The 12,906-nt window shown below is 38.0% G+C and overlaps 1 protein-coding gene and 1 long non-coding RNA gene across 3 annotated transcripts in view; one reads left to right on the forward strand and one right to left on the reverse strand.

The window, feature by feature from the left end:
• Positions 1–12,906, forward strand: part of hecw2b (HECT, C2 and WW domain containing E3 ubiquitin protein ligase 2b) — a 109,798-nt gene that overhangs the window by 29,001 nt on the left and 67,891 nt on the right. Inside the window, exons 3-6 of one of the 2 annotated variants that reach the window (XM_039607450.1) lie at positions 5,119–5,226; positions 8,895–8,989; positions 12,313–12,388; positions 12,461–12,630. In XM_039607450.1, the coding sequence (XP_039463384.1) occupies positions 5,119–5,226; positions 8,895–8,989; positions 12,313–12,388; positions 12,461–12,630 (449 nt within the window). Of the gene's footprint in view, positions 1–5,118; positions 5,227–8,894; positions 8,990–12,312; positions 12,389–12,460; positions 12,631–12,906 lie in introns of those variants that run through there. The other variant, XM_031752050.2, reaches the window with a different exon arrangement.
• LOC120436438 lies at positions 1,449–2,795 on the reverse strand. The gene is made up of 3 exons (XR_005610422.1): positions 2,752–2,795; positions 2,226–2,304; positions 1,449–1,634 (listed from the first exon to the last, which is right to left on the reverse strand). It is a non-coding gene; the product is annotated as an uncharacterized LOC120436438 (long non-coding RNA).

Here is a 12,906-nt window from a genome sequence, read left to right on the forward strand (position 1 = left end):
TACTTTTTTGTACTTACTAAGCACTTCAGGAAAACTTCTGTTGCATCTTCTCTTGAGGAAAATGGGCAGGCCTCTCAGTGGCCGTTGGACACAATGTTGGATGTCTAAAGAGTTTTCAGTGGAAAACAAGAATTTCAATTAGTGTAGTAACATGGTGTACTATACACAATGCAAAATCAGAACTCTCATAGTAATGAAAATAAAGCACAGGTCAGACCCAGCAACACGCAAAACTTACAAAAAAACCCCAACAACAACAACACCATGTTAACAATTTTACTTTCTTTTTACAAATTAAATAAGCTCTGTTGGAAGCCACACATTACTTATGTTCGGGGGAAATTGGCACGGGGCATTGCCGTCCTGGGGAAAGCAAAGCATATGTTGGATCAGAAAGCACTGCACATTTTATACTGTGCTTTACTACTGCCGTATATGAGCTACTGTGTAGAGGTCTGGGGAAACACATACAAAAGTAACACACAAACAATAACTATAATACAGAAAAGGGCCATTAGATTAATAAATAATGTGGGGTACAGGGACCATACAAATGCACTCTTTGTCAAAATGAAAGCTATTAAATTCCAAGACTTGGTGGAGTTTAAAACAGCGCAAATAATGTATAAAGTAAGAAATAAATTGCTTCCAAAAGAAATCTGTAAATTGTTCATAGAAAGAGAAGGTGGGTATAACTTAAGAGGGAAATGGAATTTAAAAATACAAAGTGCTAGAACAACTTTAAGAACTATGTCTATCTCAATTGCAGGAGTTAAATTATGGAACAGTCTAACAGAAGAAATAAAGGAAAGTAAAAACATAAATCAGTTTAAAATAAAATATAAAAACCTAATTTTAAATAACTATAAGAATGAAGAAAACGGGGTTAACCCAGGACGGTAATGTCGCTGGAAATGGTGTTGTGGTTCTTTTTGGGTTTTTTGTTTGTTTTTTTTGGTTTGTTTGTTTTTCCATAACTTGTGTATCTGCAAATATACTCATTCTGTATTTTTCATATGAAAGAAACTATACTGTGGTGGGGCTTGCTTATTTCTTGTTTTTGATTTATTTACGTTTTATTTTGTTTTGCTTTTTTTTTTTTTTTAACTTTTGTTTCATATGTTGATTGTTTAATTTAAGACTAAAAGAAAATTAAATGAATGAGAGGTAAAACTTGAGGGGGTAGGGACAAATAAGTAAATACTTCTGCCTACTCCTTTTCAAACAAATAATGAAATGATATTTTATAATGATTGCGAAGACACATGTTTGAAATGTTTGAAATAAAAATGAACTGAACTGAACTGAACTGAAAAAATACTGCCAAATAAGAACAAAGCAATGACTGATGACATTCATTTTTACTGACATGTCCACTGATGTGTTTTGTTTGAAGCCAACATCTTTTTCAGTTTCTGTTATGAGAAAAGTATACTCTCTTCTAAAAATGTCAGATAAAGGAGCACTTCACTCACCTGTTCATCAAGTTTATCCAGGAGGTCTTCCATCTCCTCACCAAGAGCTCCCTTCTTAGACCAGTACAGTTTCAGCAGGCCAGGCACAAATTTGTCAAGGGATGCATTGAAGGTCCCCAGGAGGTCTTTGCTTGTGATCCGATGAAATTTTTCAGATATCTAAACAATACATTCACCAAAATATTGTCATTTATTCAGCACAGAAAATTCCTGGGTAGCTGTGTTGTACAGTCTGCACCATGTTATATGCCTGATTGTGTTATCAACAGCAAAACCTACTTCAAAAATCTCTCATGAATACGTCTTTTGCACAGGAATAGAAATACCCTCCACAAAACCCAGTATCAATATGAAAATACATATTATGTTCTAAGTTGCACCAAAATCTGTGACCAATCAGATTCTGTGACCTGCCTTAGTATTCTTTCCCTAACCGTCTCAGTCTATAGAAATCCTATTTCTAGCACAAAAAGAAAAAAAACATGCTAAGTCAAAATTATGAGATTGCCTTTCTGTTTCACAATTTCAATTTAGCATGGGGACTCTTTTCTTGTAGTGGCAGAAATGTTGAGGGTAAGGATTTCAATATACCACTGGCAAGGGCCTTGACTGGAGTGGTAGCACAAGATAATAAAGTTGGCCAATGCATTACCCCAGCAAATACTGTACTACTTCAATATAGTCAATCTAGTATAAATCATGCCCAATTTGAATAATAATTAAATTATAAATAAATTAAGACAGTCTTACCTCCTCAGAGGAAAACAGCGCAGGTCATCTCTCCTGGACCTCAGATACCATAGGCTGACACTCCAGGACCTCTCTCCGCCTGAGAGAAAATGTTTGCAATAATGAAACATTTCAATATAATGTAGAAAAAAAACGAGAAAAAAAAAGTTACGGATCGGACTCCCTCCCAAAGTAAACTTTTAAGATATTTTCAAGCGAGAATGTAGCTGTGTAAATTTCAAATATCTGCTCAGTTTATTAAGACAACACATTTTTGCAAAAATGCTTCTACGTTTTCGGAGACGTCTGTTACCACCAGCTTCGATAGCTAGCTGGGGATTCAAGGCTCGAGCTGGCGAGAACAGCGAACTCCTGGCATATCATTTTCAACCCACACCCGCGCGGTCCTTCGCTAGCTTTAGATGACTTAAATATGTTATTGTTTGGCTTTTTTTCAGTGCTTTACTCGTTCCACCCTGCTGGGTCCTCAGGAGGATGCAGCCTAGGCGCTTGTAGAAAATCCTAATAACAGATGTTGTTTGCTTACCTGCTAGGGCAAATGGTCGGCAGCTCCCGCACCGGTCCCAAAAAAAATGGTCAAATAATACACTCCAACTTCAGACCAGGTAAAATCCGTAACGGTCGAAAAATTGTAATTTTCATCCAACTTTGGCCACGTATGTTCAAATTTTCTTAGCAGGTTTTCAGTCCAGAACACATCGACAAACCACTAACTATCACACAGTCTGCTCAGGCTCGTTTGGTCTAGTTCAAACTTGTTCAGACCACATGTGCCAGTCATGTACGGGGTTTCCCACTGGTTCCCAACTCGACTCAAAAAATCTACTCAAAAGTTGATAATCTTTGTTATGCTCGCTAGAAAATCTTAGTTAGGACAACAATGGAAGAAATTTGTTGGGCAGACAAGCTTTTTTAGGTTGTAAATGGAAAGTTTTATTTCTAAGTCAGTTTAATTTGAAAACTTTAATCAAATCAACAATTACTAGTTATCGTTTTTACAGTGAATATCAGAGATCAATATCATATATCATATGATTTTTGTGTTTGTCAGAAATGTAAGATTCATTGTAAAATTGGCTAATTAAATTTAAAAAATTAAAAATACACAAGCGAGGTAATACAGACTTATTGCCCAAACTATAGGCAGACCAATCATTCTTCATCTCCCGAAGGCTTTTTAGGAGCAGGAAAAACCTAAAATTAGTGAGCAAAGCAACAACAACACCTATAAACTTAAAAAAGGAAAAAACCCCCAAAGAAGATATACCCTGTGGCTCACAACTAACCTGATATCGAGTCTCATCCTCCTTTTGCCTTCTGGCTCCTACGTGATGATCCAACTGCATGTGGTGACATTTATATGTCCAAGGGCTCATTCAAATCAACATCAAGATTTTCCCTGATTATTTATGTCACGGCTGGGGCAGCAGCCGTGTGATGTGTGGGAAAGAGGACTCGAATGCAGCACTTACTGAGATGCAAGGGTGGTTTATTATAAATGACAGAACACAAAGTGGGGATAGCAAAAACAGAACTTAGGATAAACTAAACTGGGAGAAACTAAACTATAGAACGGTAAACCTGAACATGAAGGGAGGACAGCAGGGAGAGCACACAGTGGATTCACAGAAAGGTTCACAGACCGTTTCCAGGAGATGAACACAGAGTAACACAGACAACACGACAAGGAACACAGGCAGACACACACTATAAATACACAGAGGGACACTGGGAAATCACACACAGGTGGGAGACACAGCTGGACCTGATTAACCTGATGAGACAGGGGAAACACTAACACCAGGGACCAACAGAGGGAGCACCAACCCAGAAAGCCAGAATCCAAAAATCCCAAAACACAAATCATCCCAAAACAGTCCACAAATAATAATGAGAATAATAATAATAATAACAACAAATACACCAAACCCAAAATCACTGAGTCCACGCACTCAGGACCATGACAATTTAGCTCTTTTAATTATTATTATAGAGGACTTAGGGCAGAGAGGAGCATTCAGTAACAAGATCAAGTTGAGGTAAATATGAGATGGTGAATTTTAGTAAAATAAGTAAAACTGTGTGCAGATCAGTCAGCTCAGTCCTGAAGAATAAAAACATGTCTCACAGTGTGATAAAACATTCAGAGGATGACACTGCTAATACAAATCCCTCATTTTTGTCCTTTAATATGCTTAAAAATAGGAGCAGGAAAAGGCCAATTCAGAACTTAACTGGAGCATCATCAGATTTGAACTAGTAGACGCTGCCTGTAAATAAATGGCTTTTATGGATGTTCAGGGCAACCAATTTCTTAACTTAATGAGGAAAAAATGGACTAACCAACTAGTTGAAAGCTAAGAGAAACTTTGATATTAAGTTAAATTTGAGAACCGTTTAATGGAGACTGTCAAAAACTAATAATAAAGGCACTTTAAACCGTTTATTACATTCTTCAATAATAAATCATGCTGCTTAACTGTGCAAATTGTGCATTAATAACAATGTTATACACCAGACAGACAATGAAGAAGAAAAACACTTAAAATAAACCAATGATGTGGACCAATGATATGGAAACATGTTACTACAAAAGATCTTTATGTACTAAAATTTGACAAATTCAGAGAATAAAAAGGTAAATACATAAAATGTAAGATATTGAAGTAATATAACAATAAAAAAAACAAATAGAAAATTAAGTGTGGCAAGCAGTAGTTGTGTGAATTGTAATTTCACTGTTTAAAAACTTAGGTTTGTGTGTTCTTCTTGTATCAATAACTGTTGGCATCCTTCCATGTCTGTAAGCATCTGTGCAGAGGTAAAGAACACATTTAGGAATGTGTATTTACTTAAACATATTTATGTATATTTACATATAAATGTTTCACAGATGAGACCTGTGTGGCCAATGTGTGGGAATCCAAGAACCGTGGTGTGAACGGCACCCAGAGAGGACAGATTGTGTGGAGACTGGAGCCAGGACCCTATTTTATGGAGCGTGAGTGTCTTGTGTTCTTGTTAATTACAAATTATCCTTTATTTATGCGATGAATACTTCCCGTCAATGCTGTATAGCTTTGTTGAGTTTGTTGAAAAAAACCTAATGATATTATTGCTGTGGAGGCCAGGCTTCACTGGGTGTACATACTTGTCTTACCTTTGGCACACTGCCGCAGTCTGTGTGGGGCTTGAACAAGTGCATTAAAGTCTCAGTCTCCGTTTCTGAGTTGGAGATGCAAAGGACGGTCATATCAATGGATGATTCCACCTCAGATCTGATTTGCATGAAATGTTATGGTACAAAGTTTGAACATATATGGTGGTTACTGTGAAATTTTAGCTTCATGTATTAAATATGTTTCAAGATAGATAGATATTCATTCATTCATTCATCTTTCTTACCATCAAAATAAACGTGAATTAGTAATGTTGTCAAGGCTCGCAAGGCGAGCTGTGTGAAATTATTAAAGGACCCAAAATGCAAGCACTGCTTCAGATGAGAGTGAGCTTTATTGAAGTGGATGACAAACAACGAAAAAAGGAGCGAGGGTGCCGAGAACAGAACTGACAAACCTAAACTGGGAAAACTAACCTGAAACCAGAACAGAGATGCAGGGAGATAACGCAGGCCAGAGAACAAAACACCATATAACGCAGACGAACCAGCAACAGGCAGGAGAACACACAGGGCTTAAATACACACAGCAGTAATCAAGGGATGGGAGACAGGAGGGGAACACACCTGGGAGAAATCACAGCTGACAAGACACAGACGTAAGGCTGTGAACACTCACATGAGACAAGGACCTTCAGAATAAAACAGGAAACTAACAGACACAGAGGACCAGACAAGACACTGAACTTAACAGACAGACTCACGAGCAGACACAGTGACACCATGGACAGACAGAGGGAACATAGGCAGGCATAAGACAAAACTCTAACACATAGCAAACCTAAACAAAAGACATAACAGAATAAACAAGAACATAGAATAATATAAAGAAACACAAAACACCGAGTCATCAGACTCAGGACCATGACAAATGTGGGACAGATTTAACCCTTTCAAGGCAGGCGTTGCTGATTTGCAACAGTTAAAAACTAACAACCTGATTGCCCCACATACATATTTTATGAGTTTTTTTTACTCAGAAGTACCACTGCAGGACTTGGTTGTGCATTAGCAACAAAAACTTAATTTGAGCCTGAGAGGGTTAAAGACCTGGTTTACTCCAGTCTCAAATGATCAAATTTCTATTTGTATTTTTAAAAAAATAATTTAATTTTAAAATTTAATTTAATTTTACAAAATTTAAACATATAGTATATAATTGCTGTTATTTTTTAGCTTCAAATACTTAGCTTTTAAATAGTTTTTAAAAAGTCATCAACCCACTTCCATGCCATTTTAAAATCTAGCATATTGAAATCTAGAGCCAATGTCACAACACTAGTAAAACTACATACTTTTTTAAACCACAGTGTTAGATTAGAAGTGTGATATTCATCTACCCATGTTATATATATAAGATACATTGCCCTTGGGGTCTTGCATATATTGGCAAAACCACATGGAAGTTGAAACAGAGAATAAGTGAACATAGAAGTGCGATTCACAGATTTGGTAAATATTATCCAGTAGACGCCCACTTTACTGTTATGAAATTTCATGTAGCATCTTTACGATTTTGTGGCATTGAACATGTTCCAGTGCCTCCAAGTGGTGGAAGACATGACCCATTACTGCAGAGATGAGAGGCGTTCTGGATGTTATGTTGTAGTTTCATTAATAAATTCTTCAACCTGATCAACCAACCAATCAGCAAATTAAAGAGAAATAACAGTCCATCATTACTTTAGGAACTGAAGGACAGTCAGTCTGGAAAATTGCTAAAACTTTAAATGTGTCCCCAAGTGCAGTTGCAAAAACCATCAAGTGCTATGGCTCAAATGAGGACCGTCTCAGGAAAGGAAAACCAAGAGTCCCCTCTGCTGCTGAAGATATTTTCATCCAAGTCACCAGCCTTAGAAATTGCAAGTTAACAGTACCTCAGATTAGAGTCCATTTAAAGGCCACACAGAGTTCCAGTAGCAGATATACACAATTCAATTCAGTTCAATCCAATTTATTTATACAGCTCCAAATCACAACAACAGTTGCCTCAAGGCACTTTATATTGGAAGGTAAACCCTAGAATGATTCAGTTCCATATGTGTTCATTCATAGTTTTGATACCTTCAGTGAGAATCTACAATGTAAATAGTCATGAAAATAAAGAAAAAGACATTAAATGAGAAGGTGTTTGACTGGGAGTGTATATGGTGGATTAAATCCTAAAAGTATTTTCAGGAGGTCGCGACAACATCTGTTCTCTTCTGGCATCTAAATAACAATTTCAGCCAGTGCTGTTAGGGATCTTGTCAGAATTGATGGCATTATAAGCACAGAAAAGTGTGGTCAGATTTTGATCTGCCATGCAAAACCATATGGATAGTTTATTTAATTGGAAACAGCTTAACATTTTGACATGACAATGTGAAACACTGGCCTTGCCCAAACACTGGCATCGCAGTATAAGTATACCTGGATAGAAAAACACATAGTGGAACACTATTACTCATGGATTTGTCATGATCCTGAGTCCACGACTCAGTGATTTTGTGTTTGTGTATTTATTGTTATTATTTTCATTATTATTTGTGGGCTGTTTTGGGATGGTTTGTGTTTTGGGTTTTTAGATACTGGGTTTGTGCTCCCTCTGTTGGTCCCTGGTGTTAGTGTTCCCCTGTCTTGTCAGGTTAATCAGGTCCAGCTGTGTCTCCCACCTGTGTGTGATTTCCCAGTGTCCCTCTGTGTATTTATGGTGTGTGTTTCCCTCAGTTCCTCGTTGCGTCGTCTGTGTTCATTCCCTATGTTTCTCTACGTCTCCCTGTTCTGCTGTCCTCATCTGCCATCCCTGAGTTTCTCCCGCTGACCTTATGTTCCAGGTTTGTTCGTTAGTTTCACCCAGTTTAGGTTTATGTTCAGTCCTGCCCTCACTTCTGTTATCTTCACTGTAAATAAACCTCCACTCGCATCTCCATCACCGTCTGCATCTTGGGTCCTCATTTATTCATCACATGACTGCTGCCCCAGTCGTGACAGGATTGGCCTCCTCAGAACTTTACTGAAGCAGTATGGGATCATCTTGACAGAGAATGCAACAAAAAGCAGCCAACATTCAAAGAAGAGCACTGGAATGTCTTTCAACGAGCCTGGAGAGCTATTTGTGAAGACTGCTTAAAGAAATGACAAAAATGCTTGTCTGTGTTCAGCGTGCTCATACAAAATATTGACTTACATTGAAAATTGAAAAGACTGTGTTTTTTCCTTTACATACTGAATTTAATGTATTTTTGCATAAATCACTACATTTCCTATTTTTCTAGCAAATTCATATAGAATTGTGAGGGATAACTCAAGACTTTTGCACAGTATGTAATATAATGTAGTAACAGATTTATGTCTCAATTTTATTTAAATAAGGTGTTCAATGATTTTGGAATCAATGCTTTCTGTTGCTGGCAGATATTTTACTAAGTTACATAACTCTTAAAAATGTTTTTTTTAATATATGGAATTATGATCATAAAGGTAGAGTGTTGTGTTTGCTCTCTTCACAGCCGAGACGAAGATCTGCTTTAAATATTATCATGGTATAAGTGGAGCATTAAGAGCAACAACACCTTGTATCACCGTCAAGAATCCTGCAGTACCAGTATGTATAGTTGTCTGTGTCCCACCTTCTTTTCTTCCAGTCATTGTTTTATACTCTGTCCAGGTGTGGGCCCAAGCAGCTGCAATTTGTTACAAATGTATATATTTTATATCTGACAATAAATAAAGGAGTTTAAATTAGCATCACAGTGAGGACAAGCCAAAACTTGACCAAAATACAGGCGTTTACTTGGCCGTCTAATATATCAGACATGAGAAAACCTTTCAAAATAAAAGGCAGCTCAGCTCTACAAACTCCTTAAAACTTAAACGCACACCTATATCACACTATGCCGATCTCTTCCATAAGAGGAAAGAAAAACACACCAGCTATATTAAAGGAAAACTGAGTTGTTATTTTTTTTTATTATCAAGTTTGATTTTTCTATAACATGTAACAGATGTAAGTGATTAGGCAAATGATTAAGCACAGAACTGGATTTCATAATTTGTCACATCCATGCTCTAAAATATACGGAAAGACTATAGAAATATAGCAATGTCCTTCTCGTACTACTGAAATGGTTTTATACTACATGCCTTTATCTCACATGCATTTCTTTGGCCAGTTAACCATCATGCACGTCACTGGACTGTGGGGGGATTAGAATAGAATTTCCTGTCTCATGTTGCATATGTGTATGCTTGCACAGAACAACACATATCCATAAATACCTTTTATACTCAAACTCTTACAAATAATATACATATTTACATATATACAGTACATACATAACACACATTCATATATTTACCTAGTAAGACATTTGTAATAGTAGATGGTTTTAATGGCAGTGCAATCTCTAGTAGTCTTTAGAGAATGATTCAACTTAGAAAAAATATGAATTATATTAGCAGAACTTCAAAAATTAATGATGCATGTTACCATGATGTGTTTTGGGAATCAGTTTCACCAAGTTATTTATTCATAGTTGAAGACCATCTAATTCAGCAGTATTAACTATTGAGGGAAGCAGATATTTTCCCTTAGTTATATGAGCTATGTTAGAAGATAATTCCACTGCTCACAACTCAATATGTAGCTTGTTTTTTGGTTTCCAATTCAGAGTGATGACCTTCTTCTTGGCAATAGTTAGGAATAATACTAGAAGTGAGATTATAGAATTGTGAAAATGAAGTTCAAAGGTGTGAAGGATTTGTTAATGTTAATAAATTTAAATTAGCTCAAGGTTATATAAATATAACCTTGAGCTCAAGGTTATATAAATATAACCTTGAGCTCCTCAGCTTAAAACGTGATCAAAGATGTTTCTGTGTTGCTAGATTCATTTTTTTCCTCAGGAACTGGGAAGACTAGCCCGGGTACCAATCCTAAAGGATGATGCTACCACCCCCATGCACTTTAGGGATTGTATTGGCCAGGCAATGAGCAATGCTCCAGACATGACCCTCAAAGACTTAAATCTTTGTTTCATCTGACTAGAGAATTTTGTTTTGTCATTATCTGATAGGTTGCCTGACAGGTGCCTTTTGGTAAACTCCAGGCAGGCTGTTCTTTATAATTTACTGAGGAGTGGCTTTTGTCAGGCCACTCTACCAGACAGGCATAATTGTTGGAGTGCTGCAGAAATGGTTGTCTCATTGGAAGGTTATCCTCAGAGCAACGCCGGAGCACTGTCAGAGTGCCAACTGTCAGGTTTTTCGTGTCATGGTCTGTGTGCGGCAGGCAGGAATGGAGGACCCAAATGCAGACTCCAGCATGCGAACTCAAACTCAAAAACCTCAGCTTTATTGCTGGCATGAGTCAATACAGAAAATAAACTGGGGAACGCTAGAAACTAAACTAGAAACACACAACACTGAACAGAGGAAAACACAGACAATAAATACAAGGGTTAAACAAGGGAACAAGAACCAGAAAGGAAACACAGCTGACCCTACTTAAACAGATGAGACCGGGGAGACGCAAAACAGAACCTGGCGCACACCGACGGAAGACTATCAAAGTAAAACAGGAAGTACGCAGAGACGCAGACTGACTAAGGGAACAGACAGATGCACATGAAAACAAGACTGACCTAACAGGGGAGGAATCACAAAGGCAAACCAAGACTAGAAATAGAGAATAAACTCAGGAGTAAAATCATACTGGGCAAAGAAATATAAAATACACAGAGAATCAAATAAATTAACAAGACTCAAAGAACCAAAAACACAAACACTGGGTCGACGACCCAGGTACCCTAACACGCAGCTTCCTGACTAAGGCACTTCTACCCTGATTGCTCACATTAGCCGAGGGACGAGCTCATTTACAGATGATAGAGGCCATGGTGCTCACTGAGACCTTCAATGCTATAGAAAAGTTTAATGTAGAGTCCAAACCTCCTGGGATCTAACAATGTCTTACGATAGAGCTTGTACAGTGTGAATTTGCAAACCCCACAGGGGTTTATCTGGGCCATACTGTAAAGGCAAAGCAGTATGTGCTCAGTGCGTGGAAAGGTGCTAATGAGAATTTTTTAGTCACTAGTGATTAAAAAAGGACTCCAGGCATTTTTTTTAGCCTTTTTTGTTGCTTGTGCTTTGTGTTGTAGGACTTTCCTTTGTGATGTCTGACATTGCCTTTAACTTGACCTGCTGAACAGTTGACCAGTGTTCTACAATCTCGCAGTGGTCAGCACTGTTGCCTCACAGCCAGGGCCTTTCTCTGTGGAGTTTGCGTGTTCTCCCTGTGTTTGTATGGGATCTCTCTGCGTACTCTGGCTTCCTCACACCGTCCAAAGACATGCAGTTAGTGGGGTTAAGTTAATTGGTAATTCTATAATGCCCATAGGTGTGAATCGGAGTATGAATGGTTGTCTGTCTCTATGTGTTAGTACACCCTGGACAGGTCCAGGGGTACCCCAACTCTTGCCCTAAGACAGCTAGGATAGGCTCCAGCCATGCCACGACTCAGAATTGGAGAAGAGGAAGAAATGGATGGATAAGCAAATCCAGGTTACACAAGGAACTGTTCAAGAGTCCAAGAGCTTACAAAATTATTTTTTCACTCTTACTGACTCTACCTGATAAAATAATGGTTAATAAATTCAACCATTAATACATGGAGCTTTGTGAAAAGAATAATATATTTTGGACAGTTTATGGCTTTGGTAAGCCATAAACTGTATTTAAACAGTGAGATTCAATGAGGGGTAATTGTAGTGAGGTAAATGGCACTAAGCTCTCTCATGAGAAGAGATGTGAGAAACAGTCTTAACTCCACCCCACTTAAGTCTTCCTGGTTCAACTTTTATCTGTTAGAGTCAGGGCTGAAAACATGTTCATTTTCTTTTGTTTTTCTTTTTTTTTTGTTATCAGGTGAGGGGTGAAGGCCAGGTGGAGGAGCAGTCAGAGTATGAGCACTGTCGGAAACTTGTCAGCTTCACCCTGTCAGGTGAGATGAATGAGTCAGTGGAAATGTGCTGGAGAATGAATACAAAAATACTCATGAAGTATTCCAATTCAGACTTCCGAGCAGTGAACCTAAAGAAAGGGATGTTCTTCAACCCGGACCCCTACCTGAAAATGTCGATCCAGCCCGGGAAGAGGAGCGGCCTCCCTAAGTTTACCCACCATGGCCAGGAGAGACGCTCCTCCATCATATCCAACACTATCAACCCTGTGTGGCATGGGGAGGTTAGCATAACGTCACACTGACTCAATAAGATATAAACTCATACACCATTTAAAGGAGATGTTTAATGTATGGGTAAAGATAAATAGGAAAAGTTGAAGATGAAGAGCACTGGTGTTGATGCCAAATCCATTATATTCTTATAGCAGGGCAACAATAATGGAGAGTGCAGTCTGTCGATCTGTGGAACCAGCACCTCAATACAGGAAGTCTGGGTTGGTTTTCTATTTAAATAGTTCACCCTCTGATCCTATGAGTTTTACCCAGCAGGCACTACA

Source organism: Oreochromis aureus, linkage group 23 (assembly GCF_013358895.1).
Source record: "Oreochromis aureus strain Israel breed Guangdong linkage group 23, ZZ_aureus, whole genome shotgun sequence".
NCBI classification, from domain to species: Eukaryota; Metazoa; Chordata; class Actinopteri; order Cichliformes; family Cichlidae; genus Oreochromis; species Oreochromis aureus.